Genomic DNA, 27,606 nt, shown 5'->3' on the forward strand with positions numbered 1-27,606 from the left:
TTGCATCGAGCTTGAAAAGAATGCGTTAGAAGTAGCTAAGTAGCGAGCTAACGTGCATTCTCAAAAGCTATTTTGATCGAGCCCTTATGTTTACATTGCTGAAAACTGACTTATTTCGCTATTTTCCCCAACACCCAGTTTTCTTTTTCAGTGATTAAAACCAATCGAGCTGGAATCCCTCAAATAGCCTTTACAATGAAGGTAAGTCATTTTACTCTTTCTCCTGAAAATACAGCCGACGCCTTCGCGTGAGTGCATGTGCACGAATCGCTTTTTTGCTGAATAGGTAGCTAACTATCCAGTCAACAAGGTACTAGTTAGTAACCGTGCGTGTGTCGTTGCTTCTTAGTTGAATAGTTAGTTGACAGACTATTGCCTGCCATCTCTCAATTCAGTATGATCGGTTATCTCGCCAAGGACAAGAGACATAACGTTAGCATGTTAAATGTGTGTTCGACTTGCATCTAATTATTGAGTCTCACGTATTAAATTGAATCACACGGATTTTAATACGATGACCAATTATTATTATTATTATTTTTTAGCGTGGTCCCTCAATTCTGGGGCCGCGTCTACATGTGGTTGCTGTTACATTTCAAGCAATTCATTTTATTTGTCAGATCATCATTAGGATAGTTATTTAACAGTGGTACAAGGTGTGTGTGGACGCAATGCACATCTGTCACAAGTAGTTTTTGTAACAGAATGAAGGGAAGATAGTAAAATTAATGTTTTTGAAAGGCAGGTCTACATGTCTGTCGTGTCCCAGTTTGGTGAGTGTTTTCACACATGGGCCCAGTTTCCCATGGGCCATGTGGATACTAAGCAGCTGGCAGCAGCTGATTGCCATCCTAGTCAGCCTTAAATCAAGTTTTACTTGATGTGTTCCCCAGAGTTGTGAAAGGGCTGTTTTATCTCATGGGTAGAACTCTGCTTTTATTCTAATTTTGCTCAATGCTTGATGTTAATATTACACAGGCACTAAATAACATATGAGGTACTATGATGATTATTAATTCTGAACTGTCAGATGATCTGAAGGCATGTCTTGGTTGTCAGAATTCAAATATGTCACAATGGAAAGCGTGTGACTAAAACAGTAAGTTAGACCAATTATTGTGCGCGTATGTCCTGTGCCATAAAACTGAAAGTTTTGGCAGCAGACACCCCCCCCCCCCCTCCCCCTCCCGACCTCTTGACCAGGTGCACGTGTCCAGTGGATCAGCAGTGACCCGCTGACACTGCTGCCCGAGAGGAAGGCCTGCTTTCTGACGCCTCTCTCTCTCTCTCTCAGGCAGCAGACGAGCCTGCCTACCTGACAGTGGGGACCGATGTGAGCGCCAAGTACCGCGGGGCCTTCTGCGAGGCCAAGATCAAGACCGTCAAGAGGATGGTGAAGGTTAAGGTAAGAGCGTCAGCCAGGCCGAGGCCCACGCCACGCAGCCAGCGCCACCTGCAGGGCGTCACAAGCAAGGCCCGCCCGTGGAGAGCCTTGCACCTTGCATTCGCAAGCAACTGCTTTTATAGCTTCTACTGACAGCAGCGGCGAAACTTGCTGCTCTTTCTTTAAATTCCAATTTGACAACGCCTGCTGGAAAACACTGACAAAGTATTTTGCTTCTGCGCTAAGTACCACTTCTTTCTGTGCAGCGCTGCTGTCGTGAGGAAATTGCCCTGAAATTTAACATGGAGGAGAATTTGCAGGCAAAACGGTTCGGCCGAAGTCAGGCACTTATCAGCGTGTTGACACATCACTTCGCTGCAGAAGTCTTTCCGGGACGGCTTGTTTGTACAACATAATAAACATGTTAGTGTCTGGAGACTTGCCTTTAAAATGGGGCCCTTCTGACAAAAAATGAAGAGAAGGCCCTGCTCTGGCCTGTCTGCATTATAAGTGACAGCGGATCCGTTTGTGTCTCGTACTCTAAACTCGCCCATCGCATGCTGTTCTCTCAGAGCAGCGAGTTGAATTTGGCCCCTTTGTCACGTCATTGTCTGAGATGGTCTGCAGTGTCGGTGCAGAACCATAATCAGTGTTCTCTTCTTGCTAACATCCCACATAAGATTAGTTCCCAGACTGTGAGCTTCTGGACACACTGCCCAAGATGTCCCCTTTGTGGCTAACTTCACTGCCGTTGCTGGTCCCAGGCAGCGGTTCCCAGACTTGGTCCTGGGGGACCCCTGTGCATATTGGTTTTTGTTACAGCCAATCTCTTGCTCAATTAAGGCAGTTGAGCACATGTGTTTAAATTCTTTCATATTTGCTTTTTCTTCTTAAACTTACTATTACAATGCAGGTTTTGGCTTGGTATAATTTTCTTCGTATTTTTCATCATCTGCTGGTTTGTTTATGTGACCATGTGTCCACACTTTGACCAATTAGGATTCCATTTATTCACCCCAGCCTTTAATTTAATCAGTTAAAAATGTGTCTCTTTTTATGTAATCATGTGCTATGTAGGACGACAAGCACCATGTGAATATGGGACTTTTATTCTTCATGGCTTGCATAGCTATTTCTGACGTAATGTGGCTTAAGAGTTTAAATTATCGCTCAAAACAGGAAAAGCTTTTAAGTAAGTGAAACTAGAATAAAAACTTTTGTTAAACTTCTGGGATTACTGATGTGGTTGAAACAAAAACCAACGTGCACAGGGGTCCGCGGGGCCGAGTTTGAGAACCACTGGTCTAGGGTGCTCTGGTGTTTACCTTCCTTTTGGAATAGCACAAATAAAGTGAACTCCTGAATCTGAACCTAGTGTTTTGAAGGTTGTCGTTGAGATTGGCTCTCTGTCTGGTCTTATGTCATTGGACTGGGACCCTGGGCAGTTTTATAAGGGGACAGTGCGTGGGCCAGCTGCTTGAGGGGATATTTGGATGTGTTCTCTTTTGCCTGAGAGAAGTAAATTTCAGTCGGTGAACAGAGGAGCTATTCTTAGAAATCACTAAAAATACCCAGATGTCAGAAAAGGAGGTTCAGAAATCAAAATGGTTTGATAGCAGCCAGTCTTATAAACTTTATATTCTTATATGAAGTTCACGTGGATATCAGCATTAAAGTTACAGAAACAATTGTTTGTCCAGACAGACGTTGTCTTCAGCCAGTGCAAATTGTCACCTCTGTTAAAATATCTGAAAATCTATTCAGCTGTCTCTAATTTTTGTTAAATGAATTAATTTTTTTCTGTAAACTAAAGCGTAAAATGTTTTGAAGAAAGCATTCAAATGGAGCGCGTTTGATCCCTGTTCACTGTTTTTTCTTTTTTGTTTTCAGTTGCAAAGCATAAGCTTTGACATTCAATTTATATAAAGTATTGTCCTTATTGTTTTAAACCGCTGAGCATGCTTTTTAGGTCTATCTTGTTTTATCTTCTCTTTGAAACGCACATGTATGTGCCTGACCCGCGGTCCGCTGCATTCATGGATTCGGTTACTGTGCTGTTTTCTCTGCACGCACAGTCCAGTCTCAGGTGACAGTCGCACCTGCAGGTGAAGAGCCCCGCCCTCTTCCTTAAGAGCATACGCGCCTGTCTGGGACACTGCTCATGTAAGGACATGTCCCCCCCAAACGGTCGTTCTTACCGGGAGCAAGAAGCATCATGCAATTGCTGCCAGGGTGGCTAACTGCTTCAGAAAGTTGCACAACCCCTTATGCGAATCGTGCGCTCGTGCTGGGTGAACTGCCACCACGCATTAAAGAGGAATTCCACTTCGCTTCAGTTTGTGGCTCGCTGCTTTTTCGACTTGGCACTGGGAGGTTTAAATTTGACCCTACACCCAGCTCACAGTAAAAAGATTGCTTCAGTCTGACATTTATGCAAAGCGTAAGAGTGCTCCTTTTCAAGAGATGGGACACTTGCACCAAGTCTGGAGAAAAACAAGTAGTCTCAGAAGTGGCATTAATCAGCCCATAGACTTCTAAAGCAAAAGAATGGGTGCATGCGTGTGTGGAGCCCATTGTTTGCAATGGTCTGTGATTGCTGGTCCTTGGCTGCCTTTCCACGGGTGGTTTTCTCGCACATTCTGGTCTGGCGCATGACCACTACAGGAGCATTACTGAAAAGGTGGGGTTGTGGGTAGCACATGACTGTAGTACAGTGGAGAGCATTACTGAAAAGGTGGGGTTGTAGGTAGCACCTGACTGTAGTACAGTGGAGAGCATTACTGAAAAGGTGGGGTTGTAGGTAGCACCTGACTGTAGTACAGTGGAGAGCATTACTGAAAAGGTGGGGTTGTAGGTAGCACATGACTGTAGTACAGTGGAGAGCATTACTGAAAAGGTGGGGTTGTAGGTAGCACCTGACTGTAGTACAGTGGAGAGCATTACTGAAAAGGTGGGGTTGTAGGTAGCACCTGACTGTAGTACAGTGGAGAGCATTACTGAAAAGGTGGGGTTGTAGGTAGCACCTGACTGTAGTACAGTGGAGAGCATTACTGAAAAGGTGGGGTTGTAGGTTGCACATGACTGTAGTACAGTGGAGAGCATTACTGAAAAGTTGGGGTTTTAGGTAGCACATGACTAGTACAGTGGAGAGCATTACTGAAAAGGTGGGGTTGTAGGTAGCACCTGACTGTAGTACAGTGGAGAGCATTACTGAAAAGGTGGGGTTGTAGGTAGCACCTGACTAGTACAGTGGAGAGCATTACTGAAAAGGTGGGGTTGTAGGTAGCACCTGACTGTAGTACAGTGGAGAGCATTACTGAAAAGGTGGGGTTGTAGGTAGCACCTGACTAGTACAGTGGAGAGCATTACTGAAAAGGTGGGGTTGTGGGTAGCACCTGACTGTAGTACAGTGGAGAGCATTACTGAGAAGGTGGGGTTGTAGGTAGCACCTGACTGTAGTACAGTGGAGAGCATTACTGAAAAGGTGGGGTTGTAGGTAGCACATGACTGTAGTACAGTGGAGAGCATTACTGAAAAGGTGGGGTTGTAGGTAGCACATGACTGTAGTACAGTGGAGAGCATTACTGAAAAGGTGGGGTTGTAGGTAGCACCTGACTGTAGTACAGTGGAGAGCATTACTGAAAAGGTGGGGTTGTAGGTAGCACATGACTAGTACAGTGGAGAGCATTACTGAAAAGGTGGGGTTGTAGGTAGCACATGACTAGTACAGTGGAGAGCATTACTGAAAAGGTGGGGTTGTAGGTAGCACCTGACTGTAGGACAGTGGAGAGCATTACTGAAAAGGTGGGGTTGTAGGTAGCACATGACTGTAGTGCAGTAGAGAGCATTACTGAAAAGGTGGGGTTGTGGGTAGCACCTGACTGTAGTACTATGGAGAGCATTACTGAAAAGGTGGGGTTGTAGGTAGCACCTGACTGTAGTACAGTGGAGAGCATTACTGAAAAGGTGGGGTTGTAGGTAGCACCTGACTGTAGGACAGTGGAGAGCATTACTGAAAAGGTGGGGTTGTAGGTAGCACCTGACTGTAGTACAGTGGAGAGCATTACTGAGAAGGTGGGGTTGTAGGTAGCACATGACTGTAGTACAGTGGAGAGCATTACTGAAAAGGTGGGGTTGTGGGTAGCACCTGACTGTAGTACAGTGGAGAGCATTACTGAGAAGGTGGGGTTGTAGGTAGCACCTGACTGTAGTACAGTGGAGAGCATTACTGAAAAGGTGGGGTTGTAGGTAGCACATGACTGTAGTGCAGTAGAGAGCATTACTGAAAAGGTGGGGTTGTAGGTAGCACCTGACTGTAGTACTGTGGAGAGCATTACTGAAAAGGTGGGGTTGTAGGTAGCACCTGACTGTAGTACAGTGGAGAGCATTACTGAAAAGGTGGGGTTGTAGGTAGCACCTGACTGTAGTACAGTGGAGAGCATTACTGAAAAGGTGGGGTTGTAGGTAGCACATGACTGTAGTACAGTGGAGAGCATTACTGAAAAGGTGAGGTTGTAGGTAGCACCTGACTGTAGTACAGTGGAGAGCATTACTGAAAAGGTGGGGTTGTAGGTAGCACATGACTGTAGTACAGTGGAGAGCATTACTGAAAAGGTGGGGTTGTAGGTAGCACATGACTGTAGTACAGTGGAGAGCATTACTGAAAAGGTGGGGTTGTAGGTAGCACATGACTGTAGTACAGTGGAGAGCATTACTGGAAAGGTGGGGTTGTAGGTAGCACATGACTGTAGTACAGTGGAGAGCATTACTGAAAAGGTGGGGTTGTAGGTAGCACATGACTGTAGTACAGTGGAGAGCATTACTGAAAAGGTGGGGTTGTAGGTAGCACATGACTGTAGTACAGTGGAGAGCCTTTTCTTTTGTGGGCAAACCCATTCAGTCCCACAGAGCTTTCTGGCACATCGAGTTGCGTCAGCAGTGGGCTGCTATTCTGCTCTTAGCTCGGGGGGTGGGGTTGCTTTTCACTTAAGGTGTGTGTTCCTCCTTATCCGACTCCCTGCTGCTCTCCTGCCTCTGAGGCACATCTCGCCTTATTTGGAAGCACAGCGAGTTTGAAAAATTCTAATTTTAAAAATTGCAGTGTGGTTGCCTTGTCATCTCTTTTCTCCCTTTTCTTTCTCTGTTACACTGATGTGCTCTGCTGAACAGTCAGGCTTGCATGGCGTCTCTGATCGTTGCATCACTTTCGATTAGCAAGTGGCACCGCAGGAAGCGGAGTTCACGTGTGTCGTGGCTTTGACAGGAGCGGGGGCAGACGCATGGCTGTAGGTCTGGCGGTCTGTCTGGTACACGCAGTCACACTTACGGATGTGACACGACAGCAGTACATGTCTTTTATGTGTGTGTGTTCGTGGAGACCCGAGATGGCAAACACCGTATGATGATTTTTAAAGCGCTCTTCACTGCCAATGTGACAGTATTAGGATCCACACATGCAGTCTGGAGAGGTTATTATGTTTTGTGTGCATGTATTTCTATCTAAGCATTTACACAGTACTTGAATGGATCAGGGATCACACCAGGCGAGCAGGCAGGCGCCTCCTAGTTCCCATGTTTAGCTCTGCACACGTGAGTTCACTAAGAAGCCTTTTGGCGGCTGGGCTGCAAAGCTCTGTGCGCATTTGTTACACAACCAGATTAATTCACCTCCACTGAACCTCCCCCTCTCTCGCTCCCCCCCTTTCTATCTCTCATTCTCTCTCCCCTCTCTATCTCTCACTCTCTCTCCCTCCTCTCTCTCTCACTCTCTCTCCCCCCTCTCTCTCTCCCTTCTCTCTCTCTCACTCTCTCTCCCTCTCTCTCTCTCTCCTCTTCTCTCCTCCTTCTCTCTTTCTCTCTCCCTTCTCCTCTCATCTCTCACCTCTCTCCTCCCTCTCTCTCTCTCACTCTCCTCCTCCCCCCTCTCTCTCCCCCCTCTCTCTCCCCCTCTCTCTCTCCCCCCTCCTCTCTCCTTACCCCCCCCCCTCTCTCTGTAGGTGGTGCACAAGGGAGACAGCAGCTCCCAGGTGGTGCAGGATGACCAGGTCAAAGGGCCGCTGAGGGTGAGTGGGATCTCACAGGCCGGGCCTCACCGAGCGTGCCCATCCTAATTTATCACGACACTGGATGCATTACAGGCTGTGGAGCCGCCTGTTCTCTAGAAAATGGAACAGTCATTGTCAGGAGTATTTTAATGATCAAGTGAAGGGTTAGGTGTTTATACACTGGAAGCACGTAAGACTGACAGTTATGTGCAAAGTTATTAATAGATCTATGGAAGGCTGACTGAATGGAGCAAAGATGTGTCATTAGATGCTATGTAAAGCAGACTAAGTTGAGTACACTGTCTTTAGATGTTTGTGAGGCTGAGTTGAGCACACTCATTAGATGTATGCATTATTAAAGCTCACTGAGTTACAATTAGGTACAATACTCATTTTGTAACAGTTTTTCATAGCTGTGAACACATTAAGTCCAGTTCACACATTAAACGTTACTCTGACCTAACCTATGCTCAGTCAAACTAGGAGGCATGACAAGCTACAACATCAAGATTATGATACAAAGTACAATAAGAAAGCACATCAGTGAGGGAGCCCTGAAAGGGAACAGCGGTCTCCAGATGAGCCGCTGCTTCTGAGTGCTCTGCTCAACTCTCTGCTCCTCGCATGCGTAGTGAATACATATATCTGTCAAAGTGTCAAGCAACACAGGTTCCTGTAGGTTTTCTCTCCTGCACTAACAACACACCTCATTCAACAGCTGGAGATCTGCATTGAGCTGAGTCAGGTGTGGCAAATTATGGTTGAAATAAGAACCTACAGGGTGATAGATCTCTAGGAACAAGGTTGCTTACCACTCATTATGTAGTTTTCTCAGAAACTTTCTTTCAGCTCACAATTTTAGCTGGACCTAACACCGTAGTTCAGGGGTGCCCAACCCTATTCCTGTCGGTTTATACTCCACCCCTAACAAAGCATGCCCCATTCAACAGCTTGAGACCTTGTTGAGCTGCTAATTATAATCAGGCATGCCAAATTAGGGTTGAAATGAAAACGTACAGGATGGTTGATCAGGAACAGGGTTGGGCAGCCCTGTCGTAGAACAACGTGAAATCCTGGAGGGCCTCTGTGTCTGCTGGTTTATGAAGTATTCGTTTGCTTAAGTGCATGATTTAAGTCATTGTTTGGCTAGACTCTCAAGGTGTGAGAGTCTGCACACCTTGTTTCCAAGGCCTTAAATTGACCGCTGATTGGATGAAAATCTCAAAAGCCAGCAGCCTCTGCGTCTCTAGGTCAGCCTTACGTACGCTGGGCTGACGCCGTGTTCCCCTCATCCTGCAGGTGGGCTCCACGGTGGAGGTGAAGAGCGCTGAGGGGGGCCTCAGCCAGGCGGTCATCTGCAAGCTCACCGACGCCAGCTGGTACACCGTGGGTAAGGGCCGAGTCGCCGCCATGCTTTCCCCTCATAACCCAGCCGGAACCGGGCCGGCAGCACGAGAACCAACCCGTGCCGGGCCAGCACAGCGCCACAAAACCCTTCCGTTGGATTGCCTGAGGCTAATGATGTCATACCCCAAGCTGGCTTCTGCCCCATTGGCTTGGACTTGGTCTGCAGATCTACAGCTGAGGTTTCTCCTGAAAGAAAATAGTCTCCATATTGCTTCTGGCTTCCTGTGGTTGTCTATGGATTTCAGTAATCACAGCATGGCCATCCTCATGTGTTCACCTCCTAGTGTCGAGTGCATTATAACTGGCTTGTGAGAACGCTAACACCGGTGATGCTAGTGGGTCGAGCTGAAGAGCAGCAGTAAAGACAGTGGTGAGCCCATATGGCTCTGGGTCACCAGTCGGAAATGGATACCAGTCCGTTGCAGTCAGAGTCATAGCCATGATATGCTCTAGTGCAGTCATACATTACTTTTTTTTGGCCCTGACTATTGACCGAAATGAGTTTCACCAAAGTGGTAACAGTACCTTCACCAATAGATGGCCATGAGACACTCCTAAAGGGAGCAATCTCTTCCCTAAGGGGAAGGAAGGGCCCGTTGTTTTAATGGAGTGCACACTGCTTATGGATGGTGAGCTCTCTGAGATGCGTGTGTGACTGCAGCTTCAGGAGGCTCCAGTCGCACAGGACAGAGTAGTGACTGCATACGCCTCACGCCAAGGCCCCGCCGGTCTTGCCTCCTCACTCTTGCTGAGCTCATTGGCCGCTGGGCAGTGATGTCATAAGAGGCTCATTGTTTACGCCTTCCTTTTGTTTTCCTTTGCCCTGCTTCCGTCCCGAGGTGTGTGTGCCATCGGCTGAGAGCCAAAGTCCACTCTGAGCGCGCTCGGGATTTGTAAATGAGTGACGGGGCGCTGAAACAAACAGCTGTTTTTGTGTTGCTTTTGCTTTGTGGAGCATAATAACATTTTTGAGGAATGACGGCGCATTTTGTCGATTGTCAAAAGGTTAGGTGGGACTACAGCAAAAGCTAAATGGAAAAGAATAAAGATGAAATTTAAATACTTATTTCCACAAGTGTTGAGGTGGGGAAAATACCTGCAAGTTGATTTAGTCAGATATTTACCAAATATAATGATGTAAATGGACATGGCTCGAAAATATGTATTTCTAAATATCTGCTGTTGTTAGAAGCTTGGTTTGCTTGTGTGTGGATTTCAGAAGCACGAAGTGTAAAGTACTGGCTCGTCCACTGCACACTTGTGTGAGCTGCAGCCTGAAGCATGTGCTGCAGGAACTGAGCTTTTGTGTGGCTCCAGGTTCCAGCCCCATCGGTGCTTTTGTTTCCTTTTTCTCTGAGATGTATAAGAGGGATGTTTCAGGACAAAAGCGTTCTCTCCATTTCAATTAGTAATCCTATGCCAACGATGTCATCCAGCAAGAATTGCAGCGGCCATGTCCGTGTTCTTAGCCAGAAGTTTATCTGAAAACTCATTTTTCCAGTCTGGCGTTGGAAATGAAATATTCCCCAAATACATCTGCGTCTAGACTAAGAGCAAAGGTTGGTGATCCCTGTTGATGCAGGTATGCCAGTTTAAATATAACTAGTGGGCTTTGGTGCATGTGATAGTAGGGTTTATTTTTTGTTTATTTTTCCCTCCGGAATCACTTCAGGCACAAGAAATCAGAAGGAAAAATGGGAATACATAGAATATTTTTCATTCAACGTAATGATGGATCAAATGGCACTCAGGGATGTTGTGTTTCCATGCTGTTTGGTCAGCTTTCTGGCCCCAACGCTGGGTGCACACTGATGTGAGGTATTTCAGCACTGTCCTGGGCACACATGAAAAGGAGTGTTCAAAATGTGCTTTTGTTTTCATTCTCCTTACTTTGCATTTTGGGTCATTTTTCCAAATGCAAATCATCATCTCCTTAAACTGGAAAGCATGTGATTCCTGTTTAGGGGAGGGATGAAATGATACTCTCGCCTCTTTTCATCAGAATGAGGATCCAATAACAAACTAACTGTGTTGTTGTGTGAAAGTCCCTTTAAATGGTAGTGTGCACAGCTCGCATGCTGCATCTCATCGTTTTATACTGCTGAGTGTTGTGCTGAGTCAGTGCGTAGCACAGTGGTGTCAGACTCCGCACCTGGGATTTGAACCCGCAGCTTCTGCCTGCCATGTATGAGAGAAGCAGAGTGGGTGCTTTTGGACCAGACTGTTTTGGAGGTAGAAGATGTTGATACTGCAAGGTAGCATAGAGCCGCAGAGCTGATGGCTGCGTCGTGGATGGTCATGTTTGGGCCTCTCAGTTGGCTTAACGTCAGTCTTTTCCCCGTGCGCTGTCTCTCTTTCCAAGACTGGCAGTAGAAGATGGAGAACTGTGGGGACACCAAAACCGTGGAATAGTCTGGAGAGTAAATATAGGAATAATCTTTTTGTTAGACTGGTGCAGCCTCACAAGAAGCAGGAATGTCACCAGTTGGTGTCCTCGTCCGTGTGCTCCAGAATTGGGGAATATGTGACTCCCCACCTCCATGCTAGGTGGAGGCATTCTATTCAGCTGTGCTTTGAGTAGTTTAACATCATCAGTGAACCCATAGTTCTGTTAGAGAGAAGGCGTGACTTTGAAACAACCTGCGCCATGGTAATGTTCCATCTCCCATTGCCTTTCGGCATAGCACCATATTATATGTGGCTTAATTCCTGGGGAGGAGAGTACTTCCTGTACAGATACCTCAAATCTTTATCTTTAATTTTAGAGTATTAAGTAGTAATTCAAAGGCAGGTTTTCAGAATATTATTTCCAGTCTCTCCACTACATTTTCCTGAAGTAGCCACCACTGATCGTTGCTGGATATGAGGGTAAACAAAATTGTTTTGGAAGGCTGTCTGTTATGAAGAAAATGTGTTCTGCCAGTTGACTTAATAGTCAACTGACAGAGGACAGTGAAGAATTCAGTATAGAACAGTTTAGAAGTCAAATGACAGTAGCCTAACAGTGTCAAATTGTTTTTTTTAATGTTGTCTAAACAGGTAGAAATGGTTATAATGCCCAATGAGTAATGAGTTGACCAGGTGGTTATCTGACCTGCTCTGTCTGGTATACTTAATTCCAGATGAATTCAGCCATAGAGTTGTTTTGCTGGTTTATAATTCTGTAATTGTCTTTGTTTGGTAACCTGAGTTGCTGCAAACATTGTGTTCTATTGTTTGGCAAGCATTCTTGAACACTAAATGCTACCATACTTGCTTGTTGCATAAAATGTTCCTTTTTTATTTCTGGAGGAGGGTACACTTGTGGCACAGATGCAAGAGTGGTTGTGAATTAGCATGTATGAGGTGTGCTGGACTAAAGAGTCGTGCAGTTTAGTGAGAGGGAGACCAACTGGAGAATGGGAATGTCTTATTTCACTCAGTCTTAAAACTATGACACTGAGGAAGCTGAAAAAGGAGAACAAGCTGATATATATGAATAGATATATATATGAATAGAATAACATTGTACAGGTCCCCTCCTGCAAGAGCAACATCTTGGTGCCTCCTGCATAGAAATAATATGAATATTAACAGGGTTTTAAAAAATGCAATGAAGTTGCTGTGTACAGCTCAGATATACGCCATACTCAAATGTGTTTCCAGAGGTGTATTGACTAACAATACATTATTAGTCATTAAATTGTATTGTCTTATTGTAGCAATGCCATTTAGTGTGGAGGTAGAAGTGGGTATAGAATATTACTAATGACAACTTTTTGGGGGCATTTTGTGTGCATTAATGCTGTGTTCGATGCAAATGTATCTGCTTAGAGGCATAGGCATTCTCTACTTCCTCACAGATGTATTTAAACTTCCCCTTTTTTGGATGAGAACAAAGCCATGCAAATGGTCATCACCAGTGAGTGGGTGGCCTTTAAGGTTACTGTGGTACATGGGCTGTAAGGCACTAATAACTGCTGTTTATTTTCATACAAAATGGAAGTGTGTGAGGTTTGGTATGAGGGTGACTGAGAGATTACTGTTAAGTCGCTTTTCCGCTGCATGGTACCGGCTGAACTTGACTCGACTCTACTTGACTTTTTTGGTTTTCCATCGGGCAAAAGTTGTGGATAGTACCTGGTACCACCTCCGTCGAGGTTCCAAGCGAGCTGAGGTGATACCAAAAGGTGACGTGAAAACACTGCAGACCACTGATCGGTCAGAGAGAATCCTCACTAGAATCGTCGCCTTTGAGCAGCGAGTCGTCTCGTCGTCTGAGCTCTGATGTAGGATTTCCCAAACTCTGTTTTTTTTCAGCAGTCTTTTGTCTTGCTGCCTTCAGCCTTTTTTGTAACAAAATTTGTCTCCTTGCTGTGACAAACAGCCACATACCGAGAATCAAGAACACCATCCCTTCGATATCCTCCATTGTTCCTGTGTGTGTCGCGTTGAAGATGACGTCACGGCAGTTTCATGCGGCGTCGCTGTGACGACCAGCTACATAGACGGGGGTACTATCTGCAGTGGAAAACGAAGTACCTGGTACCAAAAGCGAGTAGAGTCGAGTCGAGTCGAGTTGAGCCGGTACCATGCGGTGGAAGAGTGGCTTTACTGTAGGCCTGCATTAACCAAGGTCGTGTGTAGGCGCTGTGATCTTCAGTTTGTTATTCTGAATTTTTCTGTTTTCTCGGTTCTTTATTAGGCATAGAAATATGTATGATTTAGAGTGCATTACACCAATGTGCATAGGTAGTGAAGTTATTTGCAGGTCCATGGCTGTGTTTACTTTCTTGGTTTGCGATGTTCTGTAATCGAATTATTGCTGGGAGAAAGTATTTGGGCTATGCCAGTTTTGTTGTGGACATGTCCAGGTAAAGTCCTGTTTGTTTAGCGTCATCAGTCTCAGTTTACGGAAAGGTAGAATGGTGCCAGCAGCGGGGCGTGTCCCGTGTGTGGGCTGTAGCAGTCCCATTGCGTCTGTATAGCCGATGGCATCTGTGTCGCGAGAGGTTTGCTCGTCATACTGGCGAAATCTCCGCGCAACAAACCGCTTTCATTTTCACTTCTAAACTGAGCTTATTATAAAATGGTTTCAGAATCTAAATTCGTTAACTAATCCTTTGCTATTTGGAATACTTTGTTAATACAATTGGGAAGAAAGTGAAAGTGGTGCTTTGACCTGTTTGAGATGCTGGATAAAAGGATATGTGGCAAAATGAAATGGAAAAAACATTATCTTAGTTTAAATTATGTATGTTTGTATTAATGTGTTGCTTTAAAAACCCGACACATGTAGTGAAACCCTGTCCAACAGGACCTTTCTCCTTGCCAACCTCTTTATGCCTCTTAAGGGTGGGAATTAAGCTTCTAGGACCCAGTCGTATCCTACGGTACAGTGGCTGATGGCCCTTTCTCCAGTCATACGAGTTGGCCCTCTGGAGTCAAATCTTGAGTGCTGGAAGTCCCATTATGGTGCTAAATTTAAGGATAAACGTTATGTCATGTGCTGTAAGGTATTGTTTTCATTTCAGTATTCTCATTCTGTAACATGACCCATTTGGCTTTGGAAGAATTTCAGACACACCCAGGTACTTGACACGTGTATTTGAATATGAATGGCAAAACACACTCTCCTGCTTGCTGTTCCCACAGGCACTTTTCTCCATAGTTTTGTAAGCCGTAGCCGTCAGATTGTGGAAAGGCGGTTGTGGATTGACAAATGTGCCTGTATTTGTTTTGGCTTGAGCTATGATTTTATAAATGCAATTTGAAAAGAAAAATCAAAAGGCAATCCGAAGATGAATATTGCGCTTTTAGTTTTTGGCTGCCCAACTCTAAAGCTTCTTTTCTGTGTTCTAGTGTTTGATGACGGAGATGAGAAGACACTCCGAAGGACATCTCTGTGCCTAAAAGGCGAAAGACATTTTGCTGAAAGTGAGGTAAAGCTGCTACACTGTGTCCCCATGTCTGAGTTAGAGAGGGGTAAAGCTACACTGTCCCCATGTCTCTGAGTTAGAGAGGGGTAAAGCTACACTGTGTCCCCATGTCTCTGAGTTAGAGAGGGGTAAAGCTACACTGTCCCCATGTCTCTGAGTTAGAGAGGGGTAAAGCTACACTGTCCCCATGTCTCTGAGTTAGAGAGGGGTAAAGCTACACTGTCCCCATGTCTCTGAGTTAGAGAGGGGTAAAGCTACACTGTGTCCCCATGTCTCTGAGTTAGAGAGGGGTAAAGCTACACTGCCCCCATGTCTCTGAGTTAGAGAGGGGTAAAGCTACACTGTGTCCCCATGTCTGAGTTAGAGAGGGGTAAAGCTACACTGTCCCCATGTCTGAGTTAGAGAGGGGTAAAGCTACACTGTGCCCCCATGTCTCTGAGTTAGAGAGGGGTAAAGCTACACTGTGTCCCCATGTCTGAGTTAGAGAGGGGTAAAGCTACACTGTGTCCCCATGTCTCTGAGTTAGAGAGGGGTAAAGCTACACTGTCCCCACGTCTCTGTGTTAGAGAGGGGTAAATCTACACTGTCCCCATGTCTCTGAGTTAGAGAGGGGTAAAGCTACACTGTCCCCATGTCTCTGAGTTAGAGAGGGTAAAGCTACACTGTCCCATGTCTCTGAGTTAGAGGGGTAAAGCTACACTGTGTCCCCATGTCTCTGAGTTAGAGAGGGGTAAAGCTACACTGTCCCCACGTCTCTGTGTTAGAGAGGGGTAAATCTACACTGTCCCCATGTCTCTGTGTTAGAGATGGGTGAAGCTACACTGTCCCCATGTCTCTGAGTTAGAGAGGGGTAAAGCTACACTGTCCCCATGTCTCTGAGTTAGAGAGGGGTAAAGCTACACTGTCCCCATGTCTCTGAGTTAGAGAGGGGTAAAGCTACACTGTGTCCCCATGTCTGTGTTAGAGAGGGGTAAAGCTACACTGTCCCCATGTCTCTGAGTTAGAGAGGGGTAAAGCTACACTGTCCCCATGTCTCTGTGTTAGAGAGGGGTAAAGCTACACTGTCCCCATGTCTCTGAGTTAGAGAGGGGTAAAGCTACACTGTCCCCATGTCTCTGAGTTAGAGAGGGGTAAAGCTACACTGTCCCCATGTCTGAGTTAGAGAGGGGTAAAGCTACACTGTCCCCATGTCTCTGAGTTAGAGAGGGGTAAAGCTACACTGTCCCCATGTCTGAGTTAGAGAGGGGTAAAGCTACACTGTCCCCATGTCTCTGAGTTAGAGAGGGGTAAAGCTACACTGTGTCCCCATGTCTCTGAGTTAGAGAGGGGTAAAGCTACACTGTCCCCATGTCTCTGAGTTAGAGAGGGGTAAAGCTACACTGTGTCCCCATGTCTCTGAGTTAGAGAGGGGTAAAGCTACACTGTCCCCATGTCTCTGAGTTAGAGAGGGGTAAAGCTACACTGTGTCCCCATGTCTCTGAGTTAGAGAGGGGTAAAGCTACACTGTCCCCATGTGTTAGAGAGGGGTAAAGCTACACTGTGTCCCCATGTCTGAGTTAGAGAGGGGTAAAGCTACACTGTCCCCATGTCTCTGAGTTAGAGAGGGGTAAAGCTACACTGTGTCCCCATGTCTCTGAGTTAGAGAGGGGTAAAGCTACACTGTCCCCATGTGTTAGAGAGGGGTAAAGCTACACTGTCCCCATGTCTCTGTGTTAGAGAGGGGTAAAGCTACACTGTCCCCATGTCTCATTGTGAGTGTGAGGTGAATCTTGTTTTCAAATGTGTGAAAATGTGTGCGTTGTGTACAGGAATGGTTCGTTTTGGTGTTAATTGAGTCTGCTGGCACACGTGTGGATCAATCCTTTTTGCCCCCAGACCTTGGACCAACTGCCCCTAACTAACCCAGAGCACTTTGGAACGCCCGTCATTGGAAAAAAGACAAATCGAGGACGGCGGTCGTCACTGCCCGTGTGAGTATCAGCCACGCACTGAAACCAAAGTAGAACCAACTTCCAGTCAGAAACCGAAGACGCATTGTTAAAACAGCACAGCAGATCCACGTGTAAATACAATACGACTGCAGTGGCGTAAACTAAAAAACACTCACCCGATATGTAATGTAACTCCAAGCCTTCATACTGGAATGCACAAGCTTAGATTATTTTTAAGAAACCTATTTGGCAGATGCTCAAAGTGACTTTAAAGGAAGAATTCACACAAAAATAAAAGAGTTGCAGATTTTGTAGACGGTATTACAAACACCCAGAGCACAGTGTGTAGTGCCATGCTTTGTAACATTACCCTCCTTCAACTTAGACATTCTACTTCTTGTGTATATACGCAAAAAAATGTGTTGGCATTCAAACTCTTGGCAACTTCTCATCATCTTTGTGGTTTCAAGACCCATTGTATATGCTCACATCTGCATCTATGGAGCTTGTTGGTGTGTAATACAACGTTCCTTGTTTATCTTGAAAGACTGTGCACAGCCATTTGTGTTTTTCCTTGCCTCAAGCTCCTGTAGTTTATTGCTGAGTCTTCGTGATGTCTGAGATGTTGGTGAAATGTTCCATGGGAATTGTGATGCAGTGCCAAATTTTAAGAACTGCTTTGCCAAGCACAACGGAATTGTAAAAACGTTTGACTGAAAGGTTGCTAAAAGAAATCAAGCTACGTTTACTCATAAGTAACAAAGTATGCAAATGAGGAGCACCAGCGATTGGTGATTTTTTTTTTTTTACATTAAGAGCGGCGTTAGTATATCATAGGTGCAGAACAGCCGTAATCACTGGAATGAATTTCCAACAGCCAATAACCTGAGAAACAGTGCAAAAAATGGTAGCATGCCGCAGTAAAAACATGGCGCCCAGCAGTTATTCCCTTTAACACCCGTGCGATTGCCTGTTTTGTTACATCCCTCAGTGCGGAGGATGAGAAAGAGTCCTCGTCCAGTGAGGAGGAAGAGGAGGACAAGAGGCGGCTCAATGACAACTTGCTTGGGAAGGTGGCCTGCATCCAGACGGGGCCTGACCGCACATCTTGGTATCACGCCCTGGTAGGTCATGATTTCAGCTCAAGGGTTTGTTTCTTTCAAAATGTGTTGCGGGACATGTGACGGTTTCCCGCCATTTTGTCAGTCAAATGTCTGACTTGCTCTTGTGCTGAACTTGTGGTGTGTGCCTGAATTTCCCTCAGAATTGTAGTTTTATTAAATGCAGGTCGGTAATGAGTGATGAGTACCATAGTGGGTGTAGTATACATGTGCCTGTTAATCCCTAACTTGTGAAAACCAGCTAAAATGTGCATTCCATAGGAAAACTGACAGTTGGTTTGAATCGGTTGAGTCACTGATGAGACGTGATACTCATGAAATCTTCATATCATATTCAAGAGTACCTCCCACTGTTCCTAGCAGATCCATTTTCTTTCTTTGGCTGAAATTCATGAAATTCATCTGTTCTTTTGCATGTGGTTAAAGGAATAGTTCATGTTCTGGTGGTATTTAAAATATTATTTCAGTTTTAGTGTTTATTTTTGATTGGCCCAGCCAGTTTTATCAGCAATGAAAGATATTTTAGATATTTACAGAAGTTTCTGGTGCTGGCTTTACAATGGCTGACATAGGGCATTCAGAGGTTTGTGGTCTACGGCAAGAAAAAGCATAAAGTAGGCCTAACTTCAAAGCAGCTTCACAGTGATGCTATGCCTCTAGAGGTTGTGTGTGTGTATTATGTGAGTATTCTTCAAAAAAAGAATTGTTTAAAGACATTTTCCATTGGAACTATGGCATATGCAACTTGATACCACTGTGCTTAAGCAGAGAAATACTAGCAAAATATTAACAGTCATATTTATGCTCTTAATTTGTGAATAAACACTAAAATGAATCCGTTCATGCGTACAGCTGCTGGAAGCATAATGCCATTGTGCAGACTCCTTTGCTGTTATATGATGTGTACTTTCTTACTCTGGGATCCCTTGAATTCCCCTGTTCCACCCATCATAAAGCTGACTGGTTGCCAGAAACTTATCTGAAGTGTGTGTGTGTGTACTGTTAAAACATACTGCTAGTATCTGAAATATCATTCATTGTGCTTAGAAACTGTCTAGGCCTGTAAAACGAACACTAAAGCTGAAATAATATTTTAAAACCCCCCGAAGGTCTCCCCTGTCCTATCTGTCCCTTTAATCTTGCTTTTCTTCCCTCTTTCCTAGGTGATATCCCCCAGCTGCAGTGATGACCTGGCAGTCAAAAAGGACCAATGTTTAGTGCGATCCTTTGCAGATTCCAAATTGTAAGTTATTTGCTGTGCTAGATTTGGCTTTCAGTCAGGGTCTCATTGAATTGCCGTATTTGCCTTACACCTTGTGTGCAAGGCTGTATGCGTTGTTTAACTTTATTGTGGTAGTAATGTGCCGAATATGGCTTGAATCATTTTCATTTAAATTGAAAGTTGTTTATACTGGTCAGGCTTGGCTAAACCACTCTTTTCATTGGCCGGTGTTACACTTGCCATTGAGAGTTTTGCCCACATCTCAGAGGTACTGTCAAGACTTGAACTATGGGACTTTGTGCACTTTCTTTCAAGATAAAGATTAGGCTTGCTTGATTTACAGAAGGCAAGTACTCTCCTGTATATTTATTTGAGTCACGATAATAACTCTACACACACTTTTAGTATTAAATATGAGTTTTTTTACCAATGACAGTATCAGTCAGGATCGAGTCATTTGTCTTAACTAAGGAGCCTTGATAGTTAAGACAAGTTGTGAAGGGCTGTGCATGTATTGTGCTCTGAATGTTTGTATTGTTGTCTTCAGGTGTTAAACATACTTCCTGAGTCTCTGACTTCTGCTTTTTCTTTTCTCCAGCCACACAGTTGCAAGAAAAGAGGTCCATCAGCTGGATCTAGACAGCATCTCCAAGCCCGAGTTCTCAAACAAGAAAGGTAAGCGTTTTTGTCCTTCAGCTCCCCCTGCTGCCTGGGACGACCATGTTCTCTAACCACCTGCGCCATCTCCCTAGGGCTGGAGGAGGCGAGGATGTTTCTCAAGGCCAAGGTTATCCCCGAGAGCTGGAAGATGGATATGAGCGAGATACTGGAGTCCTCCAGCAGCGACGAGGAAGATGGGGAGGGAAAGGACAGCGAGGAGGATGAGAAGGAAGTGGAGGAGGAAGAGGTAGGACCAGCTCCGAGTGTACTACTGAGCATGGTGCTGGGCTGAGGTGGCACTGATTGAAAGCATGTGTTTTGCGAAACGCTCTCAATACAAGCCCAATTAACAGTGCGGAAAACACTTATCTGGGCTTCTATTGATGGTTTAAATGGTACTGAGAATGTTGTTTTGGTTTTATTAATCTTTACTGTGGTTATAATTTACATTGAGTATAGCTGTATTTTCTTTTGCAAGCTGTAAATCAGATGTTTTCCCTTTATACATTCTCATGTCCAGTGTGACTCAGGCGGCACCTTGGTCGCTTCTTTCAGGTCTTGGTACAGAAACATGATAAACTGGGTTCTGTTGATTGTGGTCGTGGTAAACGGGGTTCTGTTGATTGTGGTTGTGGTAAACTGGGTTCTGTTGATTGTGGTTGTGGTAAACGGGGTTCTGTTGATTGTGGTCGTGGTAAACGGGGTTCTGTTGATTGTGGTCGTGGTAAACGGGGTTCTGTTGATTGTGGTCGTGGTAAACGGGGTTCTGTTGATTGTGGTCGTGGTAAACGGGGTTCTGTTGATTGTGGTCGTGGTAAACTGGGTTCTGTTGATTGTGGTCGTGGTAAACTGGGTTCTGTTGATTGTGGTCGTGGTAAACGGAGTTCTGTTGATTGTGTTTGTGGTAAACAGAGTTCTGTTGATTGTGGTTGTGGTAAACGGAGTTCTGTTGATTGTGGTCGTGGTAAACGGGGTTCTGTTGATTGTGGTTGTGGTAAACAGAGTTCTGTTGATTGTGGTTGTGGTAAACGGGGTTCTGTTGATTGTGGTTGTGGTAAATGTGTTGTTAAAGGAGTCTCCGTTGAATCCACTTGCTCCAGGACAAAACCATTCGTCCCTATTTTATTTTAGTTTGGGTTGTAGCCAGGTAGGTTTGTCTCGTTGCTGCTATTTTGACTAAAACACTAGTGATATCGGTACTACCAGCATTAAACTTCACTGGTCATTGGTTTCAGCCTGTTTTCATTACTTTCCCTTGATTTGAGAAGTGTGCCAATGGTCTGAATAATCGCTTGGCAGGTGAACATAGCTTGCTTCTTCACTTCGTGTTGGGGAGATTAAACAAGAAATAAAAATTTAAAAAATCAGTTTTAATCACAAATTACTCAAAAAAAAATACACCACTGTTAACTTCCACGTTAGCTTTCGGCATAGCCTACAATAAAGGCTATATAGCAACCTGTGCATCAAGATGGTTTAAATGACGCAATCTGTATATTGCAAGTCTTTGCTGTTGAATATTCTCTGAGTGTGAGTACAGAGAATGAAGAGTACATGTATTTACAATTTTAAACATTGATAAAATGTGCACAATTTTGCAATGCAAATAAAAATATTTTATTACTTGCCTACTGGCCTAGTTGAGGAGAACTGGCTATGTTTGATTGTATTGAGTATATTAGAATATAATGAACTCATATTCATTTAACCCCTTAAAACCCTTGGTTATTTGTGAGGATCTGTCTCAAATGCCATTATCTCCAATAATCTGTAAATTCAGACATTGTTCAAAGCTTGAAATAAATAGCACATTTTTACCAAAATGACCAAATCCTCTGATCCTGTGGGAGTCTCTCTCAATAAACATGCAGGACATTTATTATGAAAAACAACACAGAAATGCAAAAATGGATTTGTGTTTTCTTTTATTCCGTAGTGAATGCTTGTACTTCTGATACTGAACAAAACCAGATTTCTTTTTACAATTGTTTCTCAGGATGTCTACAACACCAGGAAAAAAGTTGATTGAGCACGGCAGTAAAATTACACGTTTTACCAAAGGTGGGCCCAAGTGTCCCCGAAACATATCCGAATGGCACCAAACCCCTTTTAATAAGAACGCTGTGAATATGATTTTTTTTTTCCACTTCCAGAAGCAAATTCTATTGAGGATGGTACCCTCTGGTGCCGCGCAGACCACATGCACTCTTTTCAGCTAAGCCCCGCATTTCTGTCAAAATATGTCCTTTTGAGAGCTTACATGCACACAGCCGATTCATAATGGTTGCTTATCACACACACAAACAATCAAACCATTTGGTTTTCCCTTGCTGTGCCCTCTGACCTACTTGTGCTCAACAGTCAGGGTAAGGGGATGGGGGGGGGGCAGCTGTAAGTAGCAATGTAAATTGCACGTGCTCACAGCGGCTGTGTGAAATGAGGCAGAGCTGCAGGCATTACCAAAGACAGTGACAGCAATTTCTACTTACTAATATGATTATTATTATAATATAGTAATAATAATAATAATAGTAAAAATAATAGTAATAATTAGCCAATCAGTTGTCATAACCCCTGGTTATAAAAGCTTACAGAGGAATATCAAAGGGACGTGTGAAGTGAATGCAGCTCATGTCTTTCATCAACTGCCACTTGTCTTTTGCCATCACACGTAGGCACACATGCACGAGCAGGCAGTGCTCTACAATAAGTTGATGCAGTTGATTGGACTGTGCTTAGTCTATTTAAATCTGTCCCTTATGGGGAAAAAACTACCAGGAGTTTCCTCTCACTGCCATAGCTTGCAGGGTCATAGAGGTACGCAAGCCTCCTTACCACGACAAAGAGATGGCCTCAAATCACAAACTATTTACAGTAATAGTATCCTTTATCACTATTGTCCTGCGTCGCTGTATATATTTTGCTGGCTCAGAAGAGGGCTTAGGTGACTGTGTGTGACGGTAACTGCGGTCAGTCTGGCTTGTCTGTCACTGTCAACTCGATGCGTCGCCTGCCTATATTTAGCTGCGTTTACAAAGTAAAGTTCTGTGAAGTCTTCCTAGAGACCATTATAATGCATTGAGATGTAGGCTATTAAAAAAAGAAATGCACGGCTAAAATAAAATTGAAGGGTTACACTTTGTAAGTGCCAGAATACGTCGTGAAATAAATTTCATTTTTGTTACTCAAAACTTACAATATTAACCCTTTAACTTAATGAATCCACAAAAAAATACTACTTTAATGTATTTAAATTATTTTTATACATTCACTCAAAGAATGCACCATCCTTTGGTGGTACTTGTACCTTGTAACAAAAGGTTTTCAGAACTGTATTTCTCAGCTCCATCTGCACTTATTGACAATCAGTGTAGGTTAATGATAATCCAGTAGAGTTCACTTAATTGCATAATGGAATATAGCATAATTTGGGATCCATTATAAAGAGATCATGTATTTGCATAAACCATTATTGCTTATTTTGGATATTTTCATGGAATTATGTCCAGTTACATCTCATAATGTAATCTCATCTGTACATATTAGTTCAAATTCGGCAATGCCTCATAAATAAATCGACAATAAGCTCTATAAAGACACAAAACAACCAAAATTTATGAAGACGGGGTTACAGTTGAAAATCATGTAGCGGACGCCTGAGTGGCCTGTGGTTTTTGGCACTCTGTCTACTGTCTCATTCTTTTATGCAATAAAGCGGATTCTGCTGAAGTTTAGCGTCTAGGGTTGCACCTAAATGTGAAAGCAGTCAAAACTTAAAATCACAGTATCGTTCACGACCAAATTGAAACAATTAATGCATGGACCATTGCATGAAAGATTTACAATGGCATACGGGTTATAGCACTACACTTGATTGGGTTAGGGTGAGTATAGTTTACTCACAGCCTGATTGGGTCATGGTGTGTGTAGTTTACTAGCAGCCTGATTGGATCATGGTGTGTGTAGTTTACTAGCAGCCTGATTGGGTCATGGTGTGTGTAGTTCACTAGCAGCCTGATTGGGTCATGGTGTGTGTAGTTTACTAGCAGCCTGATTGGGTCATGGTGTGTGTAGTTTACTAGCAGCCTGATTGGGTCATGGTGTGTGTAGTTTACTAGCAGCCTGATTGGGTCAAGGTGTGTGTAGTTCACTAGCAGCCTGATTGGGTCATGGTCTGTGTAGTTTACTAGCAGTCTGATTGGGTCATGGTGTGTGTAGTTCACTAGCAGCCTGATTGGGTCATGGTCTGTGTAGTTTACTAGCAGTCTGATTGGGACAGCGTAAGTAGTTTGTGTAATTAGTTGGGAGCAGAGCCATAATGTCACAGTGCTGAGAGTATGTTCTTTGCATGCGTCTTGTGGGCAGGCTCAGCTGAAGGCCCCAGCGGGTGGGAAATGCCCCTGCCTCAGAGAGTAACAATGGGCCTCATTCTTCCTGAGAGGGGACCAATGACCATCCGCGTGGCTTCCCACTCAGTTCCCATAGCAACCCCGCACCCTCTCTCATTGAGAGAGCCGCAGGGATTGGCCGGCTGCCCCTGGAGGCGGGCCCAGCTCTCTGTAGACGAGCAGGGCCCACTCTTCTCACGTTTCTTTCTGCCTGCGTTTTTTTCCTCCCGTGCAGGAGCAGCCCTGCATAAAGCTGCCATTGTTATTGACTGAAAATGCGCGTGTTGCACGGCTTCTATACAGGGATCCTGCAGACCCTCTGCTGAAGATTTATTTTCTCTCCCCCCACTCCATGATCTTGGCTCTTTTTCTCTCCCAGTTTCATCCTCTGGGATTGAAATTTTTTTTGTTATTTTTTTGTGAGTGTTGCTTAGACAAATGAATTGAGGAGGGAAGGCGAGGGAGGCTTCTCTGCTAATGAGCTGGCGGCTGCAGGCGCTGCAGATCCCAGTGTTTTTTAGCGCTGCTGCCGCTTTAAAGGAGCTGGGGGCAGCGCTGCTGGGGTGAGCGCGCTGCATCTCAGAGGCTCACTGCAGCACGGCTTTGTCTGCGAGACCAGCGCCAGCCGAGCCGCCGCCGCGTCCGGGCCGTCGGCTGCACGGGTGAGGGCCAGGCTTGCACGTTTCCTCTTCGTCTTCCTCTTTGCGTTTCTGTCGCGCGTTTTAAAAAGAGAGAAAAAAAAAAAACGCCCGGAGCATCGCGCGGATTCCGCTTCCTGTGCGCGCGCTCCGGACGGCAGGGCAGGCAGGGCAAGGGCGAAGCCGCCGCTCCGGATCAGCTGATTAGCGGGAGGGTTTGCAGAGCGGCGGCCGGAGCGGCACGGAGCGTCGATTTGGCCCGTGCTGCCCCCTGCCCGGAGCGCAGCTAGCCGCGGCGTGGATTATCCCTTCCAGCGCACGCCCCCCCCCCCCGAAACGAGGCGTGTCCTCCGGGGGGGGCGGGGGCAGCGGGGAGCCGCCTCTATCGCCGCTCGAACCCCGACGGGACCCCTATCGGGTGGCCTACCGCCGGCCGCCGTCCTCGCCGTCCTCGTCTCCCGCTGACCGGACGCTGGTCGCCGGGGAGACGAGCCACAGAGCGAGGTGGTCGCACTCGCGTGCTCTCGCGCGTTTCCAGACGCCTGTGGCCGTCGCAGGACGGGGCACACAGTGCTTCCACCCGGTCTTTCCCAAATTTCAACGCTAATGCCATGTGTTTAAAGAACATTTATAAACCTCACCTGAAACGTCTGTTTTAAAAAAAGGGCAGCAGTTAAACCGTAAGAGTGAGACGGATGTAGGCTTAAACCGGGCCTGGCCTGCTTTCGCCGGACGAGCTGTCTGCGTCTGCGTCCATGTGGACGGGGCCGTTTAAAGCATTACTCCACGCTCCAGCCTCACGCTTGTCAGGCTGGCAGAGTGGCAGGCTGCATTCTGGGTATTCTTACGCGTCTAGCTTGTCAGTGCGCTGTAAAGCGGGTATGTTTCCAGTGGTTCATTTGGTGTTGTTCTGGTGAAATGAGGCTTGTTGGGACAGCAGGTGCGCGTTGGCCTGGCCGGCGGGCCGATGTCCTCCCCAGCATGGCGCTGTTCGCGCTGGGGGGTCACTAACGCCGGTCTTCATTCTCTCAGCGCCACAACACCATGCATTGCCGTGTCCTCAGGAGGTCCACAGCGTTCAGCATAAAATGTGCAGAGGTTTGGTGTCCAGAGCTATATGTCCCTGTCCTAGCGAACCAACAGAGAGGGTTTTCTCTAGTCTCGTGGTGTTAGTCTGCATGTTCAGGAGGTTTCGACCATTTGCGGTTCTGTGGATGTTGTGTTGTTGCACTGTCAGTCGGCCAGAAGGGGGCGCACATGATGATACAGAGAATGGTTTCGCTAACTCGACTGATGTCTGGTGATGTCACGTTTCTCTTGGCTATCTGATCAGCCCCTGACGGCCAATAATTTAAGCCTGATCTCGTTCAACAGAACGAAACCGAGTAACTTCAAAAATGGAAGAACTTTCTCATCCAGTCAGCAGATGATATTGCATAGAAATGGGCTGTTTGGGGTGTTGTGATGTGCTGAGTGTAGAACATTTACTGGCAAGTGTAGAGCACTAATCGGGAGGTTAATAATTGTGTGTGTCTGTGTCTGTGTGTGTGTGTGTGTGTCCGTCCTCAGCCTGAGGTGGAGCCGGACCCGGAGGAGAGGGACTACTTCCTGCAGCAGCTCTACAAGTTCATGGAGGACAGAGGTGAGTCTGTAATGGGATGGTTATGTTTGAGCGTCTCTTCAGGACGGTGTGAGGGAGAGATCACTGATCCTCAAAAAAAGGCTTGTTTTACAGTGGCCATTCAGCACAGAAGCCCAGATCTGTTTGCTTTTGTTTTGCTGGAAGAGCGTGTGACTGCGGAACCTGGGCCACCTTCTCTCCACCTCTAATGCACATTTACCCCTTTGTTTCTCAGGGACACCAATTAACAAACCACCTGTGCTGGGCTACAAGGACCTGAACCTCTTCAAGCTCTTCAGACTGGTGTTCCACCAGGGGGGGTGTGACAGCGTAAGTCCTGGTCTCACCTGGGCTGTCTGAAGCTCCCTCAGTGGCCAACCCCCACATGGGGGGTCCAGAGCTAACGCAAGGCGTACTGCCACTGCTATGGACTCTCTCTCCATCCGGACTTCTTTCAGTTAAGCAAGGACTGCTTTAATGGAAAGGCCTGCTTTGCTGAAAGACTTACCGTTACTTGATATGCCCATTTCTGCTCATGGGTGAAGGCACCTGAGGCCTGCTAACTTTAGTCGAAAGCCTCCCTCTTGTCCTTCCTCCACTCTCTTGTGCCCCTGTGCTCCCGGGCTCTTAATTTGCTGAGAGTCCGCGCTAACTCTTAGCTTTATGTAGCTTTTAATCACGAGCGCTGGTTAAGCCCGGCTGAATGTTCTCCCCTGTGTGAGGAGACAGAGCGGGAGTGTCATGGGTTCCCCTTTAGCTGAGTGCTGGATTTATCAGCCCTCTTTAATCACCCTGTGGATACTTTCTCCAAAAAGTATGCACTGCCTTTGCCAAGATACTCCACTGCACAGGATGTGAGACCTCATTTTCCTGGCAGGTTTTTAGTTTAAGTTTATATTTGTTTTAACGTCGGTTTTAGGACATATCTGTGAAGATTATTTTTTATTCTATACTTGTGACGCTCGCATAGGCAATTGTAAGTGATGACGGCACATTTTGTATTCATTGAATTTTCCTGCATATTCCTTGAATGCGTCGTTCAACACGAGCAAGTGCGGTTGTGCGTGCTTCCTGGATTGTTACGATAGAACAGTTAAGTGAATAAAAGCTAGATCACACCCATTTCTCTGCGGGCACCTGGAGGATGTTGTGTTGTTGTACTGTAAGTCGGCCAGAAGGGGGCGCACATGATGATACTGAGAATGGTTTCGCTTACTCGACTGATGTCTGGTGATGTCACGTTTCTCTTGGCTATCTGATCCGCCCCTGACG

The 27,606-nt window shown here is 45.6% G+C and overlaps 1 protein-coding gene and 2 non-coding genes across 9 annotated transcripts in view; all 3 read left to right on the plus strand.

The window, feature by feature from the left end:
• Positions 1–27,606, plus strand: part of arid4a (AT-rich interactive domain 4A) — a 49,899-nt gene that overhangs the window by 949 nt on the left and 21,344 nt on the right. For 6 of the 7 annotated variants that reach the window (XM_064336485.1, XM_064336453.1, XM_064336461.1 and 3 more), the window contains exons 2-13: positions 139–201; positions 1,295–1,405; positions 7,381–7,446; positions 8,728–8,818; positions 14,677–14,756; positions 16,629–16,723; positions 17,676–17,808; positions 18,969–19,048; positions 19,626–19,702; positions 19,780–19,934; positions 26,283–26,355; positions 26,570–26,664. In XM_064336485.1, the coding sequence (XP_064192555.1) occupies positions 196–201; positions 1,295–1,405; positions 7,381–7,446; positions 8,728–8,818; positions 14,677–14,756; positions 16,629–16,723; positions 17,676–17,808; positions 18,969–19,048; positions 19,626–19,702; positions 19,780–19,934; positions 26,283–26,355; positions 26,570–26,664 (1,062 nt within the window). In that variant the 5' untranslated portion in view covers positions 139–195. The remainder of the gene's footprint in view (positions 1–138; positions 202–1,294; positions 1,406–7,380; positions 7,447–8,727; positions 8,819–14,676; positions 14,757–16,628; positions 16,724–17,675; positions 17,809–18,968; positions 19,049–19,625; positions 19,703–19,779; positions 19,935–26,282; positions 26,356–26,569; positions 26,665–27,606) is intronic. The other variant, XM_064336505.1, reaches the window with a different exon arrangement.
• LOC135242180 (small nucleolar RNA SNORD53/SNORD92) lies at positions 25,966–26,046 on the plus strand. The gene has a single exon (XR_010326264.1). It is a non-coding gene; the product is annotated as a small nucleolar RNA SNORD53/SNORD92 (small nucleolar RNA).
• LOC135242176 (small nucleolar RNA SNORD53/SNORD92) lies at positions 27,517–27,597 on the plus strand. Its single transcript, XR_010326263.1, has one exon. It is a non-coding gene; the product is annotated as a small nucleolar RNA SNORD53/SNORD92 (small nucleolar RNA).

This window comes from Anguilla rostrata, chromosome 1, assembly GCF_018555375.3.
Source record: "Anguilla rostrata isolate EN2019 chromosome 1, ASM1855537v3, whole genome shotgun sequence".
NCBI classification, from domain to species: domain Eukaryota; kingdom Metazoa; phylum Chordata; class Actinopteri; order Anguilliformes; family Anguillidae; genus Anguilla; species Anguilla rostrata.